The 22783-nt window shown below is 44.3% G+C and overlaps 1 protein-coding gene across 1 annotated transcript in view; it reads left to right on the top strand.

Moving 5' to 3' along the window:
- The first annotated feature begins 492 nt into the window (after window positions 1–492).
- Window positions 493–22783, top strand: part of LOC147617558 (uncharacterized) — a 44201-nt gene continuing 21910 nt past the window's right edge. Inside the window, exons 1-2 of the mRNA XM_086775836.1 lie at window positions 493–838; window positions 5522–6788. Of these exons, the coding sequence (XP_086631962.1) occupies window positions 601–838; window positions 5522–6788 (1505 nt within the window). The 5' untranslated portion in view covers window positions 493–600. The remainder of the gene's footprint in view (window positions 839–5521; window positions 6789–22783) is intronic.

Raw genomic sequence — 22783 nt, 5'->3', positions numbered from 1 at the left:
TCTTCAAGTCCCTGTGCACCCGCATTGGAACTGTGCAGAAACCACTTGTAGCAGAATGTCGATTATCAGCAGATCACCAACTAGAGGCCTATAAGGAGCTTGATCATCCTCCTCCTGCAGTAGTTCCCATCCTGTGTACGTAGACACTGGTTGGTCCATGCTTCGTGCATTTTTCTTCTCTCCATCCATTGCCTGGAGCCGGACGTAATTGCCTCGAGAAGGGTGCTTGTACCTTTTCACCTTTTTGAATATCAAGAACTATATACATCTTACAAATTCTATTCTTTCAACACTTGTCCACGTATAGACTCGCTCGTTTATATAATATAATATAGAAGATATACTTGGCTAACGTGAACATCTTCGTAGTTATGGATACAAGGTAATTTTGTCAACGTGTTTTTCACTAAAAAAAAGTAATTGTGTCAACGTGGACGAGCTAGACACGTGGGTTCTGAATAGGGTCCCAGGTGTCGAGACAACACTTGGTGCTTGTGGCGTGAGGTTTTTTGTGCAGCAGTGAGCGTAGAACAAGGGGGAAGCAAATAAACGGATAAGCAGAATTAAGCGAAAGAGAAAGGATTAGGGTTTTTCTCAGGGATGGCTTCAAACCTCATCTCCCACCAGTCCATACTGCCCGACCTTTTTCCCCGTCATGGAGATCGCCCCAGAATGTCGAAAACCTTGGTCCCTTGCGGCCTCCTGAATTCTAAAGACGCCCAGTCCTTGTCGTCGCAGAGGTTTCGCAGCAGGAGAATGTTGCAGTGCGCAGCAGTCACTGGTGGCTCCAAAAGGGACATGGAGAAGCTCGTTGCCAGGACTCAGCACCGTCGGCCTAGTAAGTTCCTCGATTTGTGTTTCTTGCTCTGTTTTTTGGATTTCCAGTTTGGAACAGTGGCCTTCAATAAAAATTAGTATGATCTCCTGGTACGTGTTTGTCACTTTGAAAAACCCTACAACGGCTGCATGGTAGGTTATATGGAACCGACAGTGATTTCATTGTGTGAATGTTTTGTTGGTCATGTCCACTCCCTGCGCCTGCTAGTTCAGGTGTGAACCCAGCTTACTCACGGGCACTTTTTCCTTGTGACTGGACACAAGTTTTTTCCCGTGTGAACACACTTATGTGTGTTGGGCATTTTGCCCAAGGCCTTTTAGTACTCACTTGTACTTTCATTTCATATCATTATTGAGTACATCTTTTCCAGTACTCTCACGTTTCTTTGTGCTTGAGGTTGTGTGTGTGCGCGCGCGCAGGCTAGCTTCCCTCCTACCCAACATTGGTATGAGAGCCTTGTCAAGGTTAGGGTTAGCATTAGGGTTTGCCCCATGCTGCCCTTCATAGCTTGAGCTTTAGCCTATTGCATTAGGGTTTGTAGCATTAAGGTTTTTGCTGTTTAGGGTTAGGGTTTTGTCCTCAGCCGCCCTGCCGCCCTCAGCCGCCTTTGCACGCCGCCGCCGCTCTGTCCATACAACGTTTTATAACGGCGCCGCCGCCCACAGTCGTTGTTGCTGCTGTACTATATTGCCGTCGCGTCCTCAGCTGCACGACGCCGCCGCCCCTATGCTCCGTCGCCCCTGCGTGCGCCGCCGTCGACTGTAGCGATCAGATTTGCGCCGCCCATTGCCAGATCTGCGCTGCCTCGATGCCATCGCCGCCGCCTGCGCCTTCCGCCTTGTGCGCCACCGTCTCTGTCGTCGCCCTCACAGGTAGCTGCGGCCTGTGCCACCATACGACGCCCTCCATCGCCGCCCTGTACCGTGCCCCGTATAGCCGCCCTGTACCGCCATACGACCGTACATGCACCGGTACCATACGATTGTACCTGTGTACTTGCTCTGCACTGCCTAAAGCAACTTCAGATTCACCTTTAGATCTATCCAAAATTGGCAAGGTTTGAGGGATTTGTACTTTTCTGACCTGAAATTGCACATTTTGCTTGTTAAAAATTGGGGCTTTTCACCATTGAGCCTCCAATTGCAACATTGGCACACATTGGCATTGATTTCAGCAGATTTGGTGCATAATTGCACTAGAAATTTGGGGATTTTGCAGAAATTGACTCGATTTTGCAAAAATTGACACTATTTGCAAGCAATTTTTGGGAATTACAAGCACATTTGGTTGACATTGGGACATTTTTCCCAAATTTTTGGGTATTACAGGCACATTTGGTTGGCATTGGGACATTTCTCCCAAATTTTTGGGTATTACAAGCACATTTGGTTGGCATTGGGGCATTTCTCTCAATTTTTTGGGTATTACAGGCACATTTGGTTGGCATTGGGGCATTTTCCCCAATTTTTGGGCATTGCAGCACTTGGTACATGTGACAATCACATTAGCAAATTTACAGGTGCCGATCCAGTTCAGATTTGGTCTAATTGGTTGCCTAAAAATTAGGGCTTTTCTACATTGAGCCCATTTTTGGAGCATTCGATCAATTTACATTTGATCTGCGAGGATTTGAGCACTTGCAGCTCTTACAGGTGTCAGTTGATTGTGTTTTTCATGGCACATGTATACATTTGTGGTTTGTTGCAGTATATGTATGCCATTGTGGATACTTTGACAGATTTGCATCATTGTGTAGTACACTTGCAGATTTGGGACATGCATATGTATTTCTCGTGGTGAAGGAGTTCTCTTTCAGTCCATTGGTTATACTGCCATTTATCTCCTGCATTCTTACGGTTTTGTTGGGCATTGCCTGATCTTGGTGACTTGTGACAGATTTGCTATGCTAACATGGCCAACAGTAATAATGACCTCTTTGGAATGCTATCTCAAGAGGACAAGCTCAATGGGGACAACTACCCTATGTGGGCTTATATGATGCGTCATGTTTTGGTTGCCAAAAATGTATGGTTGTATGTGGATGGCACTGAGGAGCGTCCTCTTGCACCTGCTCCAGCGGAAGGTGAAGTGATTCCCGCTCATCCTCCTGGAGGTCCACCTCCTCGTCTTACTTGGGATGCCAGGGATGCTCAGGCCCATGCATTGATTGCTCTCTCGTGCTGTAGGCATATCATTCCGCACATTCGTTCTTGCACCACTGCAAAGGGTGCTTGGGATACCTTGGCGGCGTTGTATTTAGGTCACAATGAGGCTTGTGTAGCTTACCTTTGGGGCAAGCTTGAGACTGACCGCATGCTTGAAGGTGACTTTATTGATCAGTACCTTACGCATGTGAAGGACCTACGAGAGCAGCTCATTAACATTGATGAGGTCCTGACAGATAGCTATCTTGTTCAGACAGTTTTGCGCAACTTGCCTGACTCTTATCAGATATTTGGCACCACTTTGCGGTTGTTGGCTGGCAATGCACCTAATGCGGTCAGTCACTTTTGACAACCTTGTGACTTTCTTGCTCAGTGAAGAGCAATCTCGTTTCAACAGGAACAACATGATGTCTGTTGAGTCAGCAATGGTTGCTCCTTTTCTTCGTGGGAATAGATCTGGGCCTAAACCTAGCCCATTGAATCCTCCCAAGACAGAGGACAAGCCTGAAAAGAAAAAGCACTGTAACTATTGCAGGAAAACATGGCACACCATAGAGGAATGTAGGAAGCGTATTGAGAGTGAAAAAAAGAAGAAGCTGACATCTTCTTCCACAGGTGCAGTGCAGATCAGGCCAATTTGGCTACACGTGTCAGCCTTGACACTTACATCTTCATTGCCTGCAGAGATGTCTTCGGATGCCATTGTTTTGATAACTATGATTTATAGTCTGTACTCCATGGTATGCATTGTCTGGCAGATGCATTTCAGGGGGGGATTTTACTTGCCCACATGCAGTTGGTGATGCCTCATGGTCACTTATGCTTGTTGACCCTTATGCTGGTCTATGCTAGACGCTTTCTCTCATGTGATGTCTACTGGAGATGCCTTTTATGCTGTTTTCCCTTGCAGCGGGATTGTTTCTACTGTGTTGACATTGTCACTTTCTCACATGTGATGTATACTGGGAGTGCCTTTTACACACTTGGCCAGTGTTGGCTTGCTCTCATGGTTTTGACATGCCACATGTATATTATTCATTGTGGGATTATACATCTTTACACTTGCCATACATGCCACTGATCATGGCATCGCTGAGAGTTTACCTATCCTCTCATAGCATTGGCTGATGCCCGCCTCGAGCTCCCACTTTTTCTCCCCATTTTCAGCTTTTCCCATTGCTGATTTTTCCTCATCGGATCCTCCATCGATGAGTTTCACTTTTGCAGCTTACATTGCATGTCTCACAGGCATGACTTCTGGATCCTGTTGCCTTTACACATGCGTATGCTACCTCTTCTTATGCTTATCACTGGTGCAGTTACAGAGCATTGATGTGGATTACATGCAGTTCAGCTTGGCATTTGGTACTTGCCTTCAGGGGGGTATTATGCGATGCCTCTTGATTTGATGCAGTTGATGTCCACATGATCTTTGCCACGCATTTCTAGTGATGCATTTATGTACTACTGTGCTCTAGCATTAGCACTATGACATTGGGGATTCTCCTTTTTCCTGTCATATAGTGCTTGCTTTTTCCACTGGCACTGGAGTTCACTCTTACTGTGGAGCATAGTGCAGGGCAACATTCACAGCTTTATCACCCTGATGCTACCCGTTCACACCATTCACTTGAGGGGGTTTTCTGGTGATGCATTTATGTACTACTGTGCTCTAGCATTAGCACTATGACATTGGGGATTCTCCTTTTTCTTGTCATATAGTGCTTGCTTTTTCCATTGGCACTGGAGTTCACTCTTACTGTGGAGCATATTGCAGGGCAACATTCACCCTGCTGCTACCCATTCACACCATTCACTTGAGGGGGTTTTGTTGGTCATGTCCACTCCCGGCTAGTTCAGGTGTGAACCCAGCTTACTCACGTGCACTTTTTCCCTGTGACTGGACACAGGTTTTTTCCCCCGTGTGAACACACTTATGTGTGTTGGGCACTTTGCCCTAGGCCTTTTAGTACTCACTTGTACTTTCATTTCATATCATTATTGAGTACATCTTTTCCAGCACTCTCATGTTTCTCTATGCTTGAGATTGTGTGTGTGTGTGCAGACTAGCTTCCCTCCTACCCAACATGTTTGGCACTGTGATGAATTGATCCAGCCTTAGAATGGTTGCTGGTTGAGTGCCTGGGACTTGTCAGCATTCCGATGAAAGCTTTAGAACAGTTGCATGGTATATATGTTGTGGCTTGATTACAATCCCATGAAATCCTACAATAATCTCATGGTTAGTGTTTAGGATTTGATGGCATTCCAATGAAGCCCTTGTCTCCATTGCACGTGTTTAGGGCTTGATGGCATCTTGAGGATAGTCTCGAACACTTAGATATTATAATGCCATGAAGATTTTTACACACGTTTGGGCTTTGATGAAACTCTAACATGGTTGTTAAGGTATATGTGTTCTATTCAGGTTTCACGGATGATGAAGAAAATTGATGATGAAAATTTAGGAATTAAGCTCCCAATAAAAGCATAGTTTCATTTTAGTGAATGATTGCAGGGCATCGGAAGGGAGTGACCCCTTCGAAATCCGAGTTGTTGGAAGAGTTAGAGGAAGAAGAAGAAACAGAGGAGGACGTTGAAAGGCTTGCTCAACTGGCCAGTGAAGACAGCACTTTACCTCCTCATGAGATCATCTCTAAGGATCCAAGCGAAAATCAATGGGTGAAAGGTGAGGAAATGGGTGTACCCTTGCCTAAGAAGGCACCCCAAGACAATAATGAGGACGTTTTAAAGGACACTAATGGTTTCTCAGACGCCATTGGTGGGAATGCTACTAATGGTCTCTCAGATTTGAGTGCTAAGAGTGCCATAAATGGTGGCACTAAGGGTGCTGAAAAGGTGTTAGAGGTTGCCGAAGATACTGTTGTAGATACAGTTGGTAAAGCTGCCGAAACCCAGGAGGAAGTGGTTAGTAATGCTATGAAGGGAGGGGGAAGTTTAGTTGAGGATTTAAGCAGTTCCTTAGACAAACAATCTACCAGCTCTCTCTCTGAGGCAGAAGGACGTCTTGATGAAGTTGGAGTTTCACTGAACACAATTGCAGATGTTGTCATGGACATGGCATCAGACACAGGTGACAAGATTAGTGAAACTGGGCGACAGGTAAGGCAGGATATTACTGAAACGGCATCAGATTTAGGAGGTTCTGTAGACAAGCAAACTACCAGTGTTTTCACTGAATTGAAAGGACAGGCTGGTGAGGTTGGGGCTTCAATGAATGCACTTGCAGATGTGGCCATGGATACAACAATGGACATGGGTGACAAAATCAGGGAAACTGGGCAGCAGATAGGGAAGGATTTTGTCGAAGTGGCATCAATAGGTCAAAGTCTTCTAAAGGATGCCAGCATAGTTATGAGTGGACAAGCTGAAGAATCTCGATCACAAGCAGAGAAGCATTTGGAAGGAGGAGGAGGACTACTTGAGCAGAGACTTGAAAGAATTAGAAGTGAAGCAAGTAACTCATTAGATCGGGTGCAAGATTCTGTACAAAAATCTGTGCAGGAATCTGGAAGAGCTGCGGAAAGCATTGGAAGGGAGGCTCTTGAAATGGGCGAGCTTCTTGTGGGCACAGCCAGAGAAACCATAAACTCTAGCACAGCTACACGTGAGAACAAAAGAAGTGGAAATGGAGTGAAGTCTAAAGGAAGAGAGAATGGCCCTTTGATGTCAAATAGTAAATCCCAAGATTTGCAAGAGGAGGAAAAGAGCCGGTTTACTGGTTTTAAGGTGTTGGTAGCTGGTGCCTCTGGACGAACTGGACGGTCTTATCCCTCAACCCAAAAGTTCCACTTTCTGTTTAATTTCTGTCTGCACCCATGAATGCTTTCTCACTATATGGTGCTCATGTGATTTCATTTATTTAAAGCACTGTTTACTTTTTTTTCAGCCCCGTTTGATCTTGATTTAACATTTGTTGTTGAGGAAGAATTCTTGGTTTTAAAGGTGCTTTTGCTTTGCCCATGATGATAATTCTGATGGCAGATAAGTTGATTTAAGTGCGCGCGCTTGCGTGCATGTGTGTGTGTGTGAGAGAGAGAGAGAGAGAGAGAGAGAGAGGTCAAATGCTGTAAACATCTAATAGAATACCTTAAGGGTCCATGAGACTATGGTAGTCCATCAATGTATATCCATCATGCATAGTGGCATGTGTTAAAAAAAAAGACACCAAAATTAACATCAACACACGAGATAGAAGAATAGATAGATAGATATTTTTTCACCTTCTGAGGTCCAATCATGCAAGTGCAAATAAAAAATACCAGTGGCAAACTGTGTGTGGATGTCTGATCCATTGAATATTTCTCAGTGATGCCACACCTCTTTGGATGAAGACTGTGATGGAAGTAGTTTCCCTTTTACCAAAGAAAAGTATAGATGTAGAAGACACCACAACCCCCCCCCCCCCCCCCCCCCCCCCCCCCCCCCAAAAAAAAAAAAGGAAAAAAAAAGAAAAAGAAAAAGAAAAAGAAATAATAATAAAAATAAAATGATGTGAGAAATTTATTGTAATTGTGCAAAAGCTGGTCTCCAGCATGCCCTGTGTGTTCTCTCGACTAAGGTCACCATGTCTAGCAGTGACTGTGTGGATTGAACATCCTGGCAATAATTTTGCCAATTATCAAATAGTAGGGCACCCCACAACCCTTCTCCACAAAACACCTTGGTAACTCTGCACTAGAGTGTAGTGGTTGTAGATGCCAAGCAGCTACTTTAAACCTATAGAACTTAGGACTTTACTCTAGATATTTTTGGAGATTTGATCCAGCTTGTGGCTTGATGTAGGTGTGTTTGGTTTGGCGTGGATTCCTTCGTGCTCAAAGTCACGAGGAACTGTTCTCTCAGTAAGCTAGACTAGTAGATATCTTATGAATGGTTATATGAGTCAATGTCAAATGCACAGTAACCAAAGCATTTTTTTTTCAGAAAAGAAAGACCACTAGTATGCATAAAACAAGAGATCAGGAAGAAAAGAACAGAGATAATGGCAAAAGACTTGCTTTCTTAACCTAAAGTACTAAATATATTAACTGATTGATTGAGAATAAATATTCACAATGATATTTGCAAGATCTGGACTCCTTATGTGCATTTAACCTCTACTGCCTATCTAGACTAAATTATGCTACTTTCTTGAGTGGATCTTCTCTCTCTTAGCTGCATTTGAAAGTCTTGTAGAAGACATGGAGAGTCCAGTCAGCCAACCTTTTGAAAACCCAGAAATCATGTCATTAAATTCACTAAACTTGTTCATACTGGGCTAAAAAGGTGCCCAATCCTTGGCCCCTTGCCCAAATCAGTTTACACATGCTTGGCGGCCAAAAACTAGTTCAAAACTGTCTCAAACCTGCATAATTCTACATCATGCTGATTTACTACTGATTCTTCGCTAACGCTAACTTTAATTGGATAGATGCATTAATGCTCTTCTGCACACACTAACTATCCTGGATAAGTTTCCTCACGTTTGAGGATGGATGCATGTGACATCCCTCCTGCTTATCTTGAAACAAAGGGTAAATTACCATTCTAGAGCTCCACGTTGGCCATCCACAACAGATCGCGTTCATCTTCAAGTTTTCTGTTTTGGTTCTGAAATGGATCTCAAAAATCTTTACGGAATCTTTTGGACAAAGATTAATGTTACCCTCATCCCCTGCCAGTCGAACAGGTACAATCAGATTTTTGCTTAATAAATCCCATAATTGTGAAAATTCATTGTCTTGTGCTAGCTCGTCCGTTGGCTACAATTTGAGAGCCCTAAGCTCCCATGTCCTCACTAATGGTCCACCATCAAGCAAATCCACAGGCTCGATCTTCGGATCCCTTGCATGTTTACATACCCCAACATGACCCAAATATTCTTTCTCAAATAGCATGATTGTTGATCTGTTGGAGCTTCTGAATTGATACTCTCCTCATCCAGCATGTAGTGAACTAGAAGTCTGTTGTTGGTGTTGCCATCAACACTGGGTACTGAACTGGCTGTGCCCTGATGGGGTTGAGCACAATCTTGTCACACATTTAAACTATTAATATCCATAAACAAGATGAAATGGCTCAACACCAAACAAGATAGCAATGCTGGAATTTAGATGACACAAGCAATACCGCCGGAAAGGGCTGACTCAATATTGTTGTATTATCAAGATACAATTTTCATGGGTATCACATGCTGGATTTCCAATGACATTCATGCAATGAAAACAGATTGCAAGCATGATTGGTTGAAGCCTGAGTCGATTTTGAAGCGTTTGTCAAAGAACCTCATTCCCCAATCCCTAGTGTCTTGCCATAGGGAGCTATGCTCCATTGGCATCCTCCGAGACATAGGAGACCTTGATGGTCACACACGCAGATGTAGGGTAGGTTTAACTGCAAAGGAAAAGCTCCTACCAGTGAGTTTGTTGAAGTTTGTAGGCAAAAATCAGCATTAGGTCGAATTGTTAGGAGAGAGAGAGAAAGAAAGATATATTAACGTCTGCAAAAGGCCAAAGTGGCCTATGAGACCAAAACATAGTACACAGCTGATGGTGTCTCATCAAAAGTAAGAGAGAGAGAGAAAGAAAGAAAGAAAGTTGTATTAACATCTTCAAAAGGCTAAAATGACCTATGAGACCAAAAGGTTACATCATATCCATGAGGCACATAATCCTGGGTACAAAATAGTAATAAAGAAAGATAACAAAAATCTAGAACTCTAAAATCTGATCTAGGTACATGAGCAGAGAGCTCTCATATCACCCTAATACATCCCTCATGGGCCGTTGTGACATGGTGCTCAAGGTGGTAAAACTGAGCTGGCGCGAGAAGGTCCTGCGATGAGAGAGAGAGAGAGAGAGAGAGAGAGAGAGAGAGAGCCTTTCCTTATATGAAAAAGGTGGCCATTGGACCACCTCATAAGAGGCCACACCTCTCCCATAGGTTTCCAGTATGATGTCCATAACAATTTAATAAAGGGGGAGGCCTGTTTTATGAGAGCTTGGTCTCGGCGGCCATCTAATTAAACTCACTTATAGCCTATTTGCCCACACTTCATTAAAGTGTGGATGCCCAAACTCATTTATACCTTGTTCGGTTGTACTTTACTGAAGTATGGACTTGCAAAACAGAAAAGTGAGCAATAACTCTAACAAGATTAAACAAAGAGTTTAGAGTCACACCTACCAGCAACCCATGAATATAGCTATTCACGCGCATGGTTCATGGCATGGTTCGTGTCCCTTTACTGTAAACTACACGTGCAACAAAACAATTGAGGTGAAAACAGTTCTAGGCATGCATGTATGCCATGCAATGCGCAAAGTAATGTATTGGGCAATCTCCCTTTCATTCTAGTGGTCATTCCGGGCGTAGACATTATGACCCTAGGCCAACCGGAATACCGTACTCTGAATCTGAGTGTGGACCAAGGTCACATAAGTCCCCTACCATGAGGTGCCAGTTTACATAATCCTTGGCATAGATGTAAGTTCCTTGCCATGAGGGGTTGTCACATGCACCCTGCATTGGAGTGCTATGTGACACACTGGCTCTACATCAGTGCAACATTCATAAGTAGGATTTTACCTTTTTAGGAATATTTGCCGTATGCCGTGGCCCCAGTCTAGGACATGTCAGGCACGAGCTACATAGGTCAGACTCCACAGCCATAGAGAGTCTGCATGTGTTAGTCCTCTTACCCACTTGGAGAATGCATCAGTTAGAGCATGTAGAAGTCAGATCCCTAGCATAGCTCTTGCAGTAATTGAATATAAGTCTGCTTCAACCACCTCCTGTACCTGCATATGCCAATTTGGGGCTTCTTCAAAATCACGATAAATTCATCTGATTAAACCTGCAGATTCAAAAAATTTAGGGTTTTCCAGATTTTGGCCTTTTTCAAATCAAGGTGACAATCCTCTAATTAAAGACTCCAAACATTCGATTAATTTGGGGGTTTCAACAAAATTGATCCTACCATCAATTGAAGCCTTTGCAAACCCTAAAAATTGGGCCTTTTTTGATTTTTTTTTTTGGACAAAATTAACTACTTTAAAGCACATACGATACATTGAGTCTTCCAAGTTCTGTGCCCTAGCCCCCGGGCCTAGCTTGGTGTTGGTGCCGCAAACGGCATCTGTTTGAGGGGGGATCTAATCTCCCATCAATATTTATGTTTTTATGTATGAGAGTCGTATGGGTTCTGTGCCGAGGTCACCTCCCAAAAAAGATTTGTAATAAGTGTTCGTCATGTATATTAGTTTTTATGTGTTTGTACTGCCTTGTGTTATAAACGGCTGTAGTACTTCAATTTATCCTTGTTTAGGTCCTAGGGGGGTTGATTTTCTGAGAGACTGATGTAAGTGAAAGTCATGAGTGGTCAAGATCTTTTGGCACCTATTTCCTAGACCTTTGAGTCTCTGCGCGTCCATGCTTGTTAAGGCTCTGAGCCATGCTTATTGAGACTCTGATCCTTTTGTGCCAATCTCAATGGTCTTTGAATCATGCTTACTAGCCTTTGAGTTTGTAGGAGGTGTTGGAGAATGCACAGGCGGAAGCATAAACAAGACGAGAGAGAGTAGAGAGAGCTTGTGGACAAGATCACCTTTTATATTAGCTTGAAGCTTTACAATGGCAATTGGCTAGCAAGAGAATGTTGAACTTGTGCAAGGGATTGGATGAAATAGTGAATAATGGGGCAACTCCTTATATAGTGCATGAGTGAGCTGGCCAACTGCCTCTAGGTGTGGCCGATTGCTCACAAGACAAATAAATAGGAGAAAATACATAAAATATCCAATAATAGGTATAGCCCCAAAACACTGAGATGCATAAATTCTAACACCCCCTCTGCAGCTCATAGTGTGCAAGAGTCGGAAGAAGATAAGTCGATGAAGATGCAACCATGGACCCTCTAGCACTGCGAATACTGGAATCACCTCGGAGAGAGCACCCACCAACCTATTTCCTCAAAACAAAATGCCACCACGAACAACAAGGAACTTTACTTGGCCACAAATTCCCACACAAGTGTGCAGTGAACTCCAAGAATAAATGATGAGCTACTGGAGACACCGCGCCCATAATTCTCAACAGTGGACGGAACGCATCACGTCCCAAAAGCCTCGAACAATGAACTCGGAATAGATCCAGTTCATAATCTCTGCTACACAAAAGATAACCATGTTCTGCCAGATGCCTAATGCTCGGAACTCCGAATCACGGTTCCCATGCACCAGTAAGTGCTGCTATAATCAGGCCCCTCTCCCGCCCACAAGTCTCCTCTGGCTGGAAGCACATGGGGGAAAACTGAATGTGTACTAGAGTACACCATCTGGGTTCTCCTGAGCCAGAAGCGCCCTGGGAGCCCTAGAAGTGGTACTAGAATCTGTATCACTATCTTGTGTCATGTCTTTGCCTTTTCTCTGAGATGAAGCCTTGCCCTTGGACTTGTCCTCCTTCTTGGACAAACAATCCTTGGACAGATGTCCTCTTTTCTCGCAAGAGAAACAGTGACTCTAACCTTTCTTCTGAATTGAGAAAAGTGTCTGGTTAGAACTGTTGACTGACACCTTCAACTTACCCTGTGAAGCGAGAACGGACTCCTCCAAAAGTAGGGAGCTAAGGTCATCAAAATCCAACTGAGTGGATGTGACTTGGCACCGCAAAGATCGAGAAATCACATCATAGTCCGGGGGAAGCGTGGTGAGGATAAGTGCAGCCAGCTGAGAAGAGGACAAAGAAGCACCCATAGCTAGTAACTGGTCATGGATAACCTTGGCCTTCATGAGGAATGACTACTGCATGGAACTGCCTTTAGGAAACAACAAACCGTAGAGCTGCCCTTGCAAGGTAACTGCCCTCATCGACGAATCTCAAGCAAAGAGATCCTCCAATTTAGACCATACCTGATGAGCACTGGTGAGAGTTTGCATTGTCGGTGAGACCTCCTTTGTGATGGTCCGCACAAGCACAGAATGCGCCTTTAACTCTTGATTCTCCCAGTCTTGTAATTCCGCAGCAAATTCATCCTCTTGATCCTGTGTCCACCTCTTGGAGTTTTGAGGATGCTCGGGCGTCCTCTCAGTGCCCTGAACAGTATCCCACAAACCCTTGTGGATGAACCAGATCCGCATCTGAAGCTTCCAATGGGCATAGTTCGGTCCTTTCAACTTGTCATCCTTGTTCATACAGGGAGGAGCCATATCCACAACAACAAGAAACACAGATCTCAGCTCTCAAAGACTTCTCTCAAGTGCTTTCCAACGAAGCGAGGCTCCAGAACCAATCAACCCCCTCTCAAATGTAACTTGGTTGAACACAATGCTAATCAATACACTTAAGTACACTAAGATTTGATGGACACTTGTTCAAATACAAGAAGTAAATTGCTGCATTGACAAGAGACACACAATGAGCTGGAACGGCCGACCCCTTCCTCAAATAAAGTTTATTGATCTTGAGAGAATCAAGTACATAGTGTCATGTGGGCATTTCTGACCAGATTTCCATACCAATGCATATGAATGCAGTATTGCAAACAAGTGGTTGTCGATGTAGACTTGCAACCCACACTACCCTCTCAAGTGCCCATGTTCCCTACCATCTGCTCTCTATTGTTCCACCAACACATGGTAGCAACAATCTGTAAGAGAGCATGTAGGACAAGAGAACACTACATAGGGTATGTGATCTTGTAATCTGGTTCCTCCCTCCTGCTACTTGCTCCCATATTTAAGCATAAAAGCTTACCAATAGCAAGTAGAGTCGATGACAGTGGAAGTCTTTGCGATGGAAGTCTTTGGAGTGTTGAGATCTTTGATTTGTCGCCTTTCTTCGCGACAAAAGTCTTCAAGAGGATGAAGGGAACCTTGGGAAAGCTTCCCCTATGGTTCAACTTGAGAAAGGAAGGCTGAAATTAGGGTTTTCAGCAAAGAGATCAGAAATTACAGCAAAAATGAGAGTTGTTTTGCTGAATTTCAATCATTGGGAGTGAGTAGGAGAGAGATTAGCACTTGGAAACACTCTTGGAAGCTTGGAAAACACCCTAGCAAGTTGGGTATGGCTATGGAGAGCTTGGAAATGGAGAGAAATGGTGGAAAAACAGAGTTTTTAGTCTCCAAAAATCTTCATGAAGAGAAAACACGAATTTTCTCTTAATAAGTAAGTGAATTGGGGTCCAATCAGGTGAAGGGACATGGGGAGATGCCCATTTATGAGTAAAAGGGGAGGATCAGGTCCTGGACATTGAGTCTTGTCCGTCTCGGGACTTCAGTGAGTGTGAACTTGGAAGCGGTCATAAATTATAAGTGACTTTTGGGCGCCCAAACTTTAATGAAGTGGGAACGCACTCACTTATAAATATTGGCCAAGTCCTAAGGGCTATTTGAGCCTAGATTGGGTAATACTTACCACCTGTTCACATGCCACACAACCATGTCAGCAGACAATTTCACACGCACGGTTCACGGGTGGGCGTCCCCTTACCCGGAACTACACATTGGTCAAGCAAGCATGAAAACAGCATGCAATTTCAATTGCAAGCAAGCACATAAAGATGCTATGCAATGCAGCATTGGTATGGATAACCCCCGTTCATGAGACTATACCAAAATAGACGTGCTCCAGGCAAGTACACGAGGTACCAGACCCAATGGAACACCAATCCACCAAGCATTTCTGAGCATGTACATGGAGGCACAAGTCCCAACGGAAAGCCAAGTCTACAGTATCACATGAGTGGCATCAATCCACGGCATAAACAACTGCCATGGACACCAGTCCAATGTACATACATGACAAGAAAGCACGGGTGGACCAATTGGGTGGCCAAATGGTGACATCCCCCCCGGCTTCTAAACAGTTGTCCGCAACTGAAAAGCATCCAAATATGTCTGAAGCACATGCGGGCAATCTTTGAAGAACTCTTCATCTACCCATTCAGCATCAATGGGAAGATAGATCCTAAACTTCACAAGGTAACGCCTCACAACTTTGCCTGCAACAAGCTTGCGTTCCTTGTGATACACAATCTGCTCTGGCTGCTGCAAGATCTCCTCGAGCTCATCCACTTCTGGTGGATCCGCAATGACTATTTCACTGGGCTCCGGCCCTACATACTTGCGAAGGAGTCTCACATGAAAAGCATTGTGTATGTGCCAATGACTAGGTAATGCCAATCTGAAAGCCACTTCATTGATCTTCTCGATCACTCGAAAAGGCCCATAGTACCTAGTTGCAAGCTTAGGATATGCACCCTCTTTGCCAGGCCTCTTTGCAAGTCTTGCTTTCTTATATTTCAGCAATACCCAATCATTCTCTTTAACATCCAATTGCCTTCTATGCTTATCGGCAGCCTTTTTATGCTTGTCTTGTGACCTTGCAGTGGCTGTCTGCACCTGAGCAAAAGCAATGTCCAAGTCTCTTACATACTCATCAGCTGCAAATATCTTATCCTTTGTGCGAAGGATGGGTGACAAACCACCTTACCATAAACAATCTCAAACGGGGCCTTTCCCGTAGATGCATGCACCGTGTTGTTGTATGCAAATTCCACAAGTGGTAAGTACTTCTCCCAAGAAGACTTCTGATCCGCCACATAACATTTCAAGAGATCCAACACAGCTGAATTTGCAGCCTCACTTTGCCCATCCGTTTGAGGGTGATAAGCTGATGAGAAGTCCAATTTGGTGCCCATATTATCAAATAAGGCCCGCCAAAAGAGACTTGTAGTCCTGGGATCTATATCCCCCACAATGGACTTCGGCATTCCATGATGTTTGAACACTTGTGCAAGATATATTTAAACCATATGCTCAGCTTTGATGGTCTTTTTGACCGGCAAGAAATGAGTTTGTTGCTAAACCTGTCCACAATTGTCCAAATTGTATCATTACCCTGTTGGCTACGTGGCAAGTCCATAATGAAATCCATTGTAATACTTTCCCATGGCTGCGTGGGAACAGGCAATGGCTGAAGCAAACCTGGTGCCTTTTGCCTATCAAATTTGACTTTTTGATAGGTGATACATCCACGTACATGTGTCTCTATGCCCTTCCGCATACCTGGCCAAAAGAAATACCGCTCAATCATGTGTGTAGTAGGCATTATGTCTCTATGACCAGCATATGGAGGAGCATGGCACTCATCCAAAACCTTTTGCCTCATGTCACACCCCACACAAAGGCAATTATCTTTCATGAGATAACCCTCTTTGATCACATATGAGGCATGTGCATGACCAGCCATCAAATCAGCCCAAATAGTGGCAAAATCAGCATCCGTATGATACAAATCACGCATGGTAGACAAGTCCCCATGAGAGGCAACCGAGATAGCTGCTACATACAGCTTTCGTGATGACAATGCATCAGCCACTACATTCTTCTTTCCCGGGGTGTGCAAGATCTGAAAATGAAACATAGAGAGGAAATTGGCCATCCTCATATGCTTCTCTGACAACTTAGTTTGAGTAAGAAAATACCGCAAACTCTGGTGGTCTGTCTTCACAGTGAAATCAGTCCCAAGAAGGTAATGTTTCCATATAGTAAGTGCATGAATTACAGCCAAGAGCTCTTTCTCATAAATGCCAGGAGATAGCTTTGCATCATGCAATCTACGACTCTCATAAGCCACGGCATGTCCCTCTTGATTAAGGACAGCTCCTATGCAATTTCCAGATGCATCACATTCCACACAAAAAGGCTTTTGCAAATCTGGAATGATCAACACTGGACCATGAGTAGTTGCATCTTTCAATTTGAGGAATGCATCTCTCTCTACATTAGTCCATTTGAACACGGCCTTCTTCTTTGTCAAATCATGTAAAGGAGAAGCAATCCATGCAAAGTGCCGAATGAACCTGCGTTAGTAAGAGCATAATCCAAGAAAACTACGGATCTCATGCACCGAACTCAATTCAGGCCAATTCCAAATTGCATCAATCTTTGCAGGATCCATCCGCACCCCATCTTTGGACACAATATGCCCAAGATAATGTATCTCTGACAAGAAGAACTCACTCTTCTTTGCATTTATGAAGAGTTTATGCTTATGGAGCTCTTCAAAAACAATAGCCAAATGAGCTTTATGCTCTTCTTCGGTCTTCGAGAAGACTAGGATGTCATCAAAGAAGACACCTGTAAATTTCCTGTACCCACGGAATATGCGATCCATCATTCTATTGAATGTAGCCGGGGCATTTGTAAGACCAAAAGGCATAACAAGATACTCATAAAGCCCAAATGCTGTCCTGAAAGCAGTTTTGTGTACATCCTGAGGCACTACACGCACTTGATGATATCCACTCTTGAGATCAATTCGGCTAAAGCATGCCGATCCATCCAACTTGTCAAGGATGTTGTCTATGCGTGGAATCAGAAACCGATTCTTGATGGTAAGCTTATTCAAAGCTCTATAATCCACACACATACGAAAGGATCCATCTTTCTTTTGAACCAAGAGGACGGGTGAACAATATGGGGAAGAGCTTGGCTGAACCAAACCCTTCTCAAGAAGCTCATTCACTTGCTTCATGATCTCCTCTTTTTGGGATGCACTTACACGATAGGCTGGCCTATTAGGTGGTGAGCTACCCGGCACAAGATCAATGCGATGATCTTCCAGTCGTACAGGTGGTAACTCATTTGGTAACTCATCAGCAAAACAATCATTGTGCTCTTGCAAAAATTTCAGCCTATCATTACATGTACATTATTTTCCTCAACATGATCTCGTACAAAAATCAAGTACGCAAAAACACTCTTTTTCATTACTTTCTTAATTTGTACATGAGATACAAGGGGAGTGGTATCACCCTCTTCACCAGCATCAATTACATGTTCTCGGCCTTTATGCATGAAGGTGATCCTGTTGGTCTTGTAAGCCTTTTGCACGGATCAATACGTGTATGCCAAGGCTTTCCAAGCAATACATCACAACCATTCAAAGGCGCCACAAGAAAATCCTCATGATCCACATAGCCTTGAGTGTGTATGCGCAACTTGCCAAAAATAGGCATGACCTGCACTTCTCTACCAACAAAGGCAGCCCCTGCTTCAATTTGAGGACCCATGTCCTCCACTTCAATACCCAAAGCAGCTGCCATCTGTGTGGATATGAAATTTTCAGATGCACAATCATCAAACATGAACAAAGCGGGCTGATCTTTGAGCTGTCTCCAAGCTTTACATACAACCCTATCTTTGCTATCATGTGAAGTGTTGCCCTGCACATCCGGAACCATATGCACATTAGGCTTTGATGCATTTGCATTATCATGCTTCTTCTTGTTTGGGCATGCCTTTGCAATATGCTCGGTGCTACCACAAGTAAAGCATTTCCCCTCACTTATATATTACTTTTTCTGTTCCGGAGTAAGACCATAGTCTCTCAGTTTAAAGGGACGCTTCTTGGTAGTGTTATTTTGAGCCTTTGTACCATTTTTACCTTGGTTTTGGTCCTTTTTAGGTGGCTGTCCATCATTTTGCAGGTTTTGGACAGCCCTCTCTTTGCCTTGAAATGAGGGTTTAGCCTTATTGGATCGACTCAATTTGAGTTCCAATTGCTTGGTGGCGGTGGCGGCTGCGATTAATTGGTGTAAGGTATGACCAGGATACATTTGTAGTCTCGCTTTGTACACGGGTTGCAATCTCGATTGAAACCTTTTCTTCCTTTCCGCTTCGGTGACATGCATAAATGGAGACACCTCCAAAAGCCCTTTCCAAAACTTTTGTATTTTGCTTTACCCAATCCCACTTCATTGTTATCTCATTCAATGCATTGGGAGGCAAGAATTGAGCATAGAACCTCTCCTTGAACTCTTCCCATGATCTAACAGGCTTCGGTGAGAGCTTCTCCGTGAGCCACCAATGGGCAGTAGTGCCTTTCATGAACATGCTTACATGCCGGATCATGGATTTCTGAGTGAAATCCTCATCACTGAAAGCAATATCAAACTGGGCAATAAAAGCAAGTGCCTTTGATGCATCATATTCCCCATGATATGTGTCAAACTTCACAGATTTGTCTCCGGCTTTGAAGTCACGAGACTTTGATGCATGTGTGTGCATCTCAATATGTTTTCCCCCATGTTTGTCCATTGGGATAGCCCCTGTGACTAGCATCATTTTTGGACCAAAAGGTGATGCATAAGGCATAGATACATGTGCCCTGTAAGCATGAGGCATGGCTGGCCCCTCAACATGCATTGATACATTTTCAGCCATAACTTCTCTCTCACGAGCACACTCGAAAGCATGAGTGGCATGAGAGATACGCGGAATACCTGCACCAACAGAAAATTGCAGCCCATGATGCACGTGCTGTGCATGCACATTTTCAGCTGGCAATGGCATTTGACATACATTTTGACCACTGCCATAAACATTGTATCCTTCACCACGGGCTACATAAGGTATTCCTGCATGGCGTGAAGTCACGATTGTTCCTCTCCCATAGCATGTAGATTCATCCTTTTAGACATAAGTTCTTGTTCGGGCACTTGTGGGGATTCCAAGACATGTGGGATGGTTGTCTTTTCTGCATAGGCATCCTCGGTACGAGCCAAGTATGCACGTGCTGCATCCCTCGGTTGCATGTGCAACTCTTGAGCAATCATTGCCATTGCATGATCCATATAAGATTCAGCTTTTTTGGCCTTCAAACGGTCATGTATCAATGGATCCTCGCGGGGGTAGAGATTCAATTCTTCTTGTTGTGCATGGAGAAGAGCCTGCATACGAGTAAGTTCAGTCCTCAAGACTATGGACTCTTCTTCTTAAATCTTCTCTTTGCCACGGGACGACTGTCCCACATATTCATGTTCCCTATTGTGCACCACATGAGTTTGCTCATCCTGTAAAGCACCCGGAACTACACATTGGTCAAGCAAGCAAGCAAGGACATAAAGATGCTATGCAATGCAGCATTGGTATGGATAACCCCCGTTCATGAGACTATACCAAAATAGACGTGCTCCAGGCAAGTACACGAGGTACCAGACCCAATGGAACACCAATCCACCAAGCATTTCCGGGCATGTACACAGAGGCACAAGTCCCAACGGAAAGCCAAGTCTACAGTATCACATGAGTGGCATCAATCCGCGGCATAAACAACTGCCATGGACACCAGTCCAATGTACATACATGATAAGAAAGCACGGGTGGACCAATTGGGTGGCCAACTGGTGACACAAACTTGAGAGAGGAGGCTGGATAGCAGCAAAATAGTCCAAGAAACCTCCGGGAACCTCCTACCGGAAGGGTAGTGACTCGTGGAGGAAGAAGAAGATGTACAGCCACGTGTCTAGCAACTCCACATGCAAGAGAACTCGGCAACAACTGATGCCACAGCAGAGTTTGCAGCCAAAATTCCAACGCTTGCCTCTATAGAAGAAAACGCAGCCAAGTACTTGGCCGGCTGGCCTCTGTAGGAGAAAAACACAGCCACCAAACTGGCCGGCAGCAAGGGAAGGGCTAGCTGGACCAGAAAACACAGCAGTGTTTGAAAGTGCAGCCATTGTTTGGGACTGATCTTCAGCCAGGAGGTGCTAGGGCAGAAAACACAAGGTACAGATGAGAAGGCGGGCAGATTTGCAGAATATGGAGCAGCCTCTGTAGGAGAAAAACGCAGCCACCAAGGCAGCAAGGGAAGGGCTGGCTGGACCAAAAAACACAGCAGTGTTTGAAAACGCAGCCACTGTTCGGGACTGATCTTCAGCCAGGAGGAGCTAGGGCAAAAAACGCAAGGTACAGATGAGAAGGCGGGAAGATCTGTAGAAGATGGAGCAGCCTGAACCTAAGCGAGTGATATTGAAACTCGCGGCGGGTGCCCGGGGGACTAGGGCCTTTGACACACTTGTTGATACCATCAATGCATATTAAAACATTTAAACATGGCCACAGCCTTAACACATATCCATCATCACTTTGCATAAAACATAAAGCTGGACAAAACATCCACAAATGCTGAAAATGGAGCTTGCACGTGTGACACCGCATAGAGGCCGGAATGGGCCGACCCCCCCTTGGAGTATTTTATTACCCAAGGAGAATAATATCATGTACAAGCTTTGAGGGCCTTACTCTCCCCACGGGAGATGCCGGATTATCCATATACAAATGCCATAACACAGCCCAACATGAGGCAACCAAGCCGGAACATAGGCTGTAGAAATGCCGAGCCAACAATATAATCCATATACCTCCGTGTGGGTACTGATTCTTCCCCAAAAACCACGGGTCTTCATGCAATAGAAAGGCTACAGCAAGTACAACTCTCCATTCAACCGGTACAGCAGGTACAATGGTTGGTACAGCCAGTACAGTGGCTGGTACAGGTGGTACGGTGGCTGGTACAGTAGGTACAGCAAGTACAGAAGCTGTTACAGCCGGTACAATGGGTGGTACAACAAGTACAGAAGCTAGTACAGTCCGTACAAGGGCTGGTACAGCAAGTACAGCAAGTATAAATGCTAGTACAACAAGTACAATGGCTAGAAATCATAATAAATGATTAAATACCCTTGCCTTCAGTATTTCTTCGCGATGGAAGCCTCCAAAACAGTCCCCAACAGTCGGTATTCTTCATGGGCAGCCTTCAAGAGAGAGAGAAAGAGAGTAGCCATCATTAGGGCAGCCTGTAACGGTGGTAGAGGCTAGTGTGCAGCAAGAGAGCCTCTATTAATGAAGAGAGAGGGCTCCAATTTATAGATTTGGGCCTCCCATGAGCTAAAATGGCAAGAGAAGGCTACAATGACAAGTGGAGAGCCACACAATAGCTGAAGTGACAAGTGTGAGGCCACTTGTCTCACTTTGATCCACTTTCTAACAAGTGTCAGGCCACTTGTCTCACTTTGGTCCACTTTCTTGCCACATGTCCCAATCTAAGAGATGGGTCCTTCCATAAACTTATCTCTAAAAATATCCCAATTGGTAGACATTTTGTCATAGGCACTTTGCCAACTCTTGGTATCTCCTCAATTCCAGATGTAATGACGCGAACAGAATTTCCATCGGAGTCGGGCGAAAAATAGCGACTCTCCTAAATTTTAGGAGTGTGGTCCTTTGTATTCTAGGATAATCTCCCATTCCCAAAGCTTGTACTTTCCAAATATTTAAACATCCTGGAGTCCACCAGACCCCTTTCAGACTGGGAAATGTCCAGGCTGGTGACAGATACCATGTTGGAGAATGCACAGGCGGAAGCATAAACAAGACGAGAGAGAGTAGACTCTAGAGAGAGCTTGTGGACAAGATCACCTTTTATATTGGCTTGAAGCTTTACAATGGCAATTGGCCAGCAAGAGAATGGTGAACTTGTACAATTGAGCTGGCTGACTGCTCACAAGACAAATAAATAGGAGAAAATGCATAAAATACTCAATAATAGGTACAGCCCCAAAACACTGAGATGCATAAATTCTAATATCAGGGAACATGTCTTAGACAGAGCATTAGAGTGCACTGTTGAGCCCAAATCAATGTGGCTATTGATTGCTCCGAAGGGGGGTTTGTTGGGTATTTCAGAGCTTCATGTGTGTGTACCATCCATGTGTGTCCATCTTGTTTGACCCGCGTGTGTGTGTGTGTGAACAGCCCCCTAAAAGGATTTTGTGTGTGTGAGTAATCTTATTCATGCGTATGTGTGTGTGAACACTTGCTTAGGTGTGAACATCCCCTTAAATGTGGATAAGATAAGTTTCCACATGTCATTAGGTTTGTGTGTGTATGACATGTGTCCTATGTATGTGTCAAAAGATAAGGTTACTTTCTGG

The sequence above is a fragment of the Cibotium barometz genome, chromosome 36, assembly GCF_041138505.1.
Source record: "Cibotium barometz isolate CiBa-2024 chromosome 36, ASM4113850v1, whole genome shotgun sequence".
Classification (NCBI taxonomy): Eukaryota; Viridiplantae; Streptophyta; class Polypodiopsida; order Cyatheales; family Cibotiaceae; genus Cibotium; species Cibotium barometz.
The sequence above is the reverse complement of the archived record's forward strand: the minus strand, read 5'-3'. Positions and strand labels throughout refer to the sequence as shown.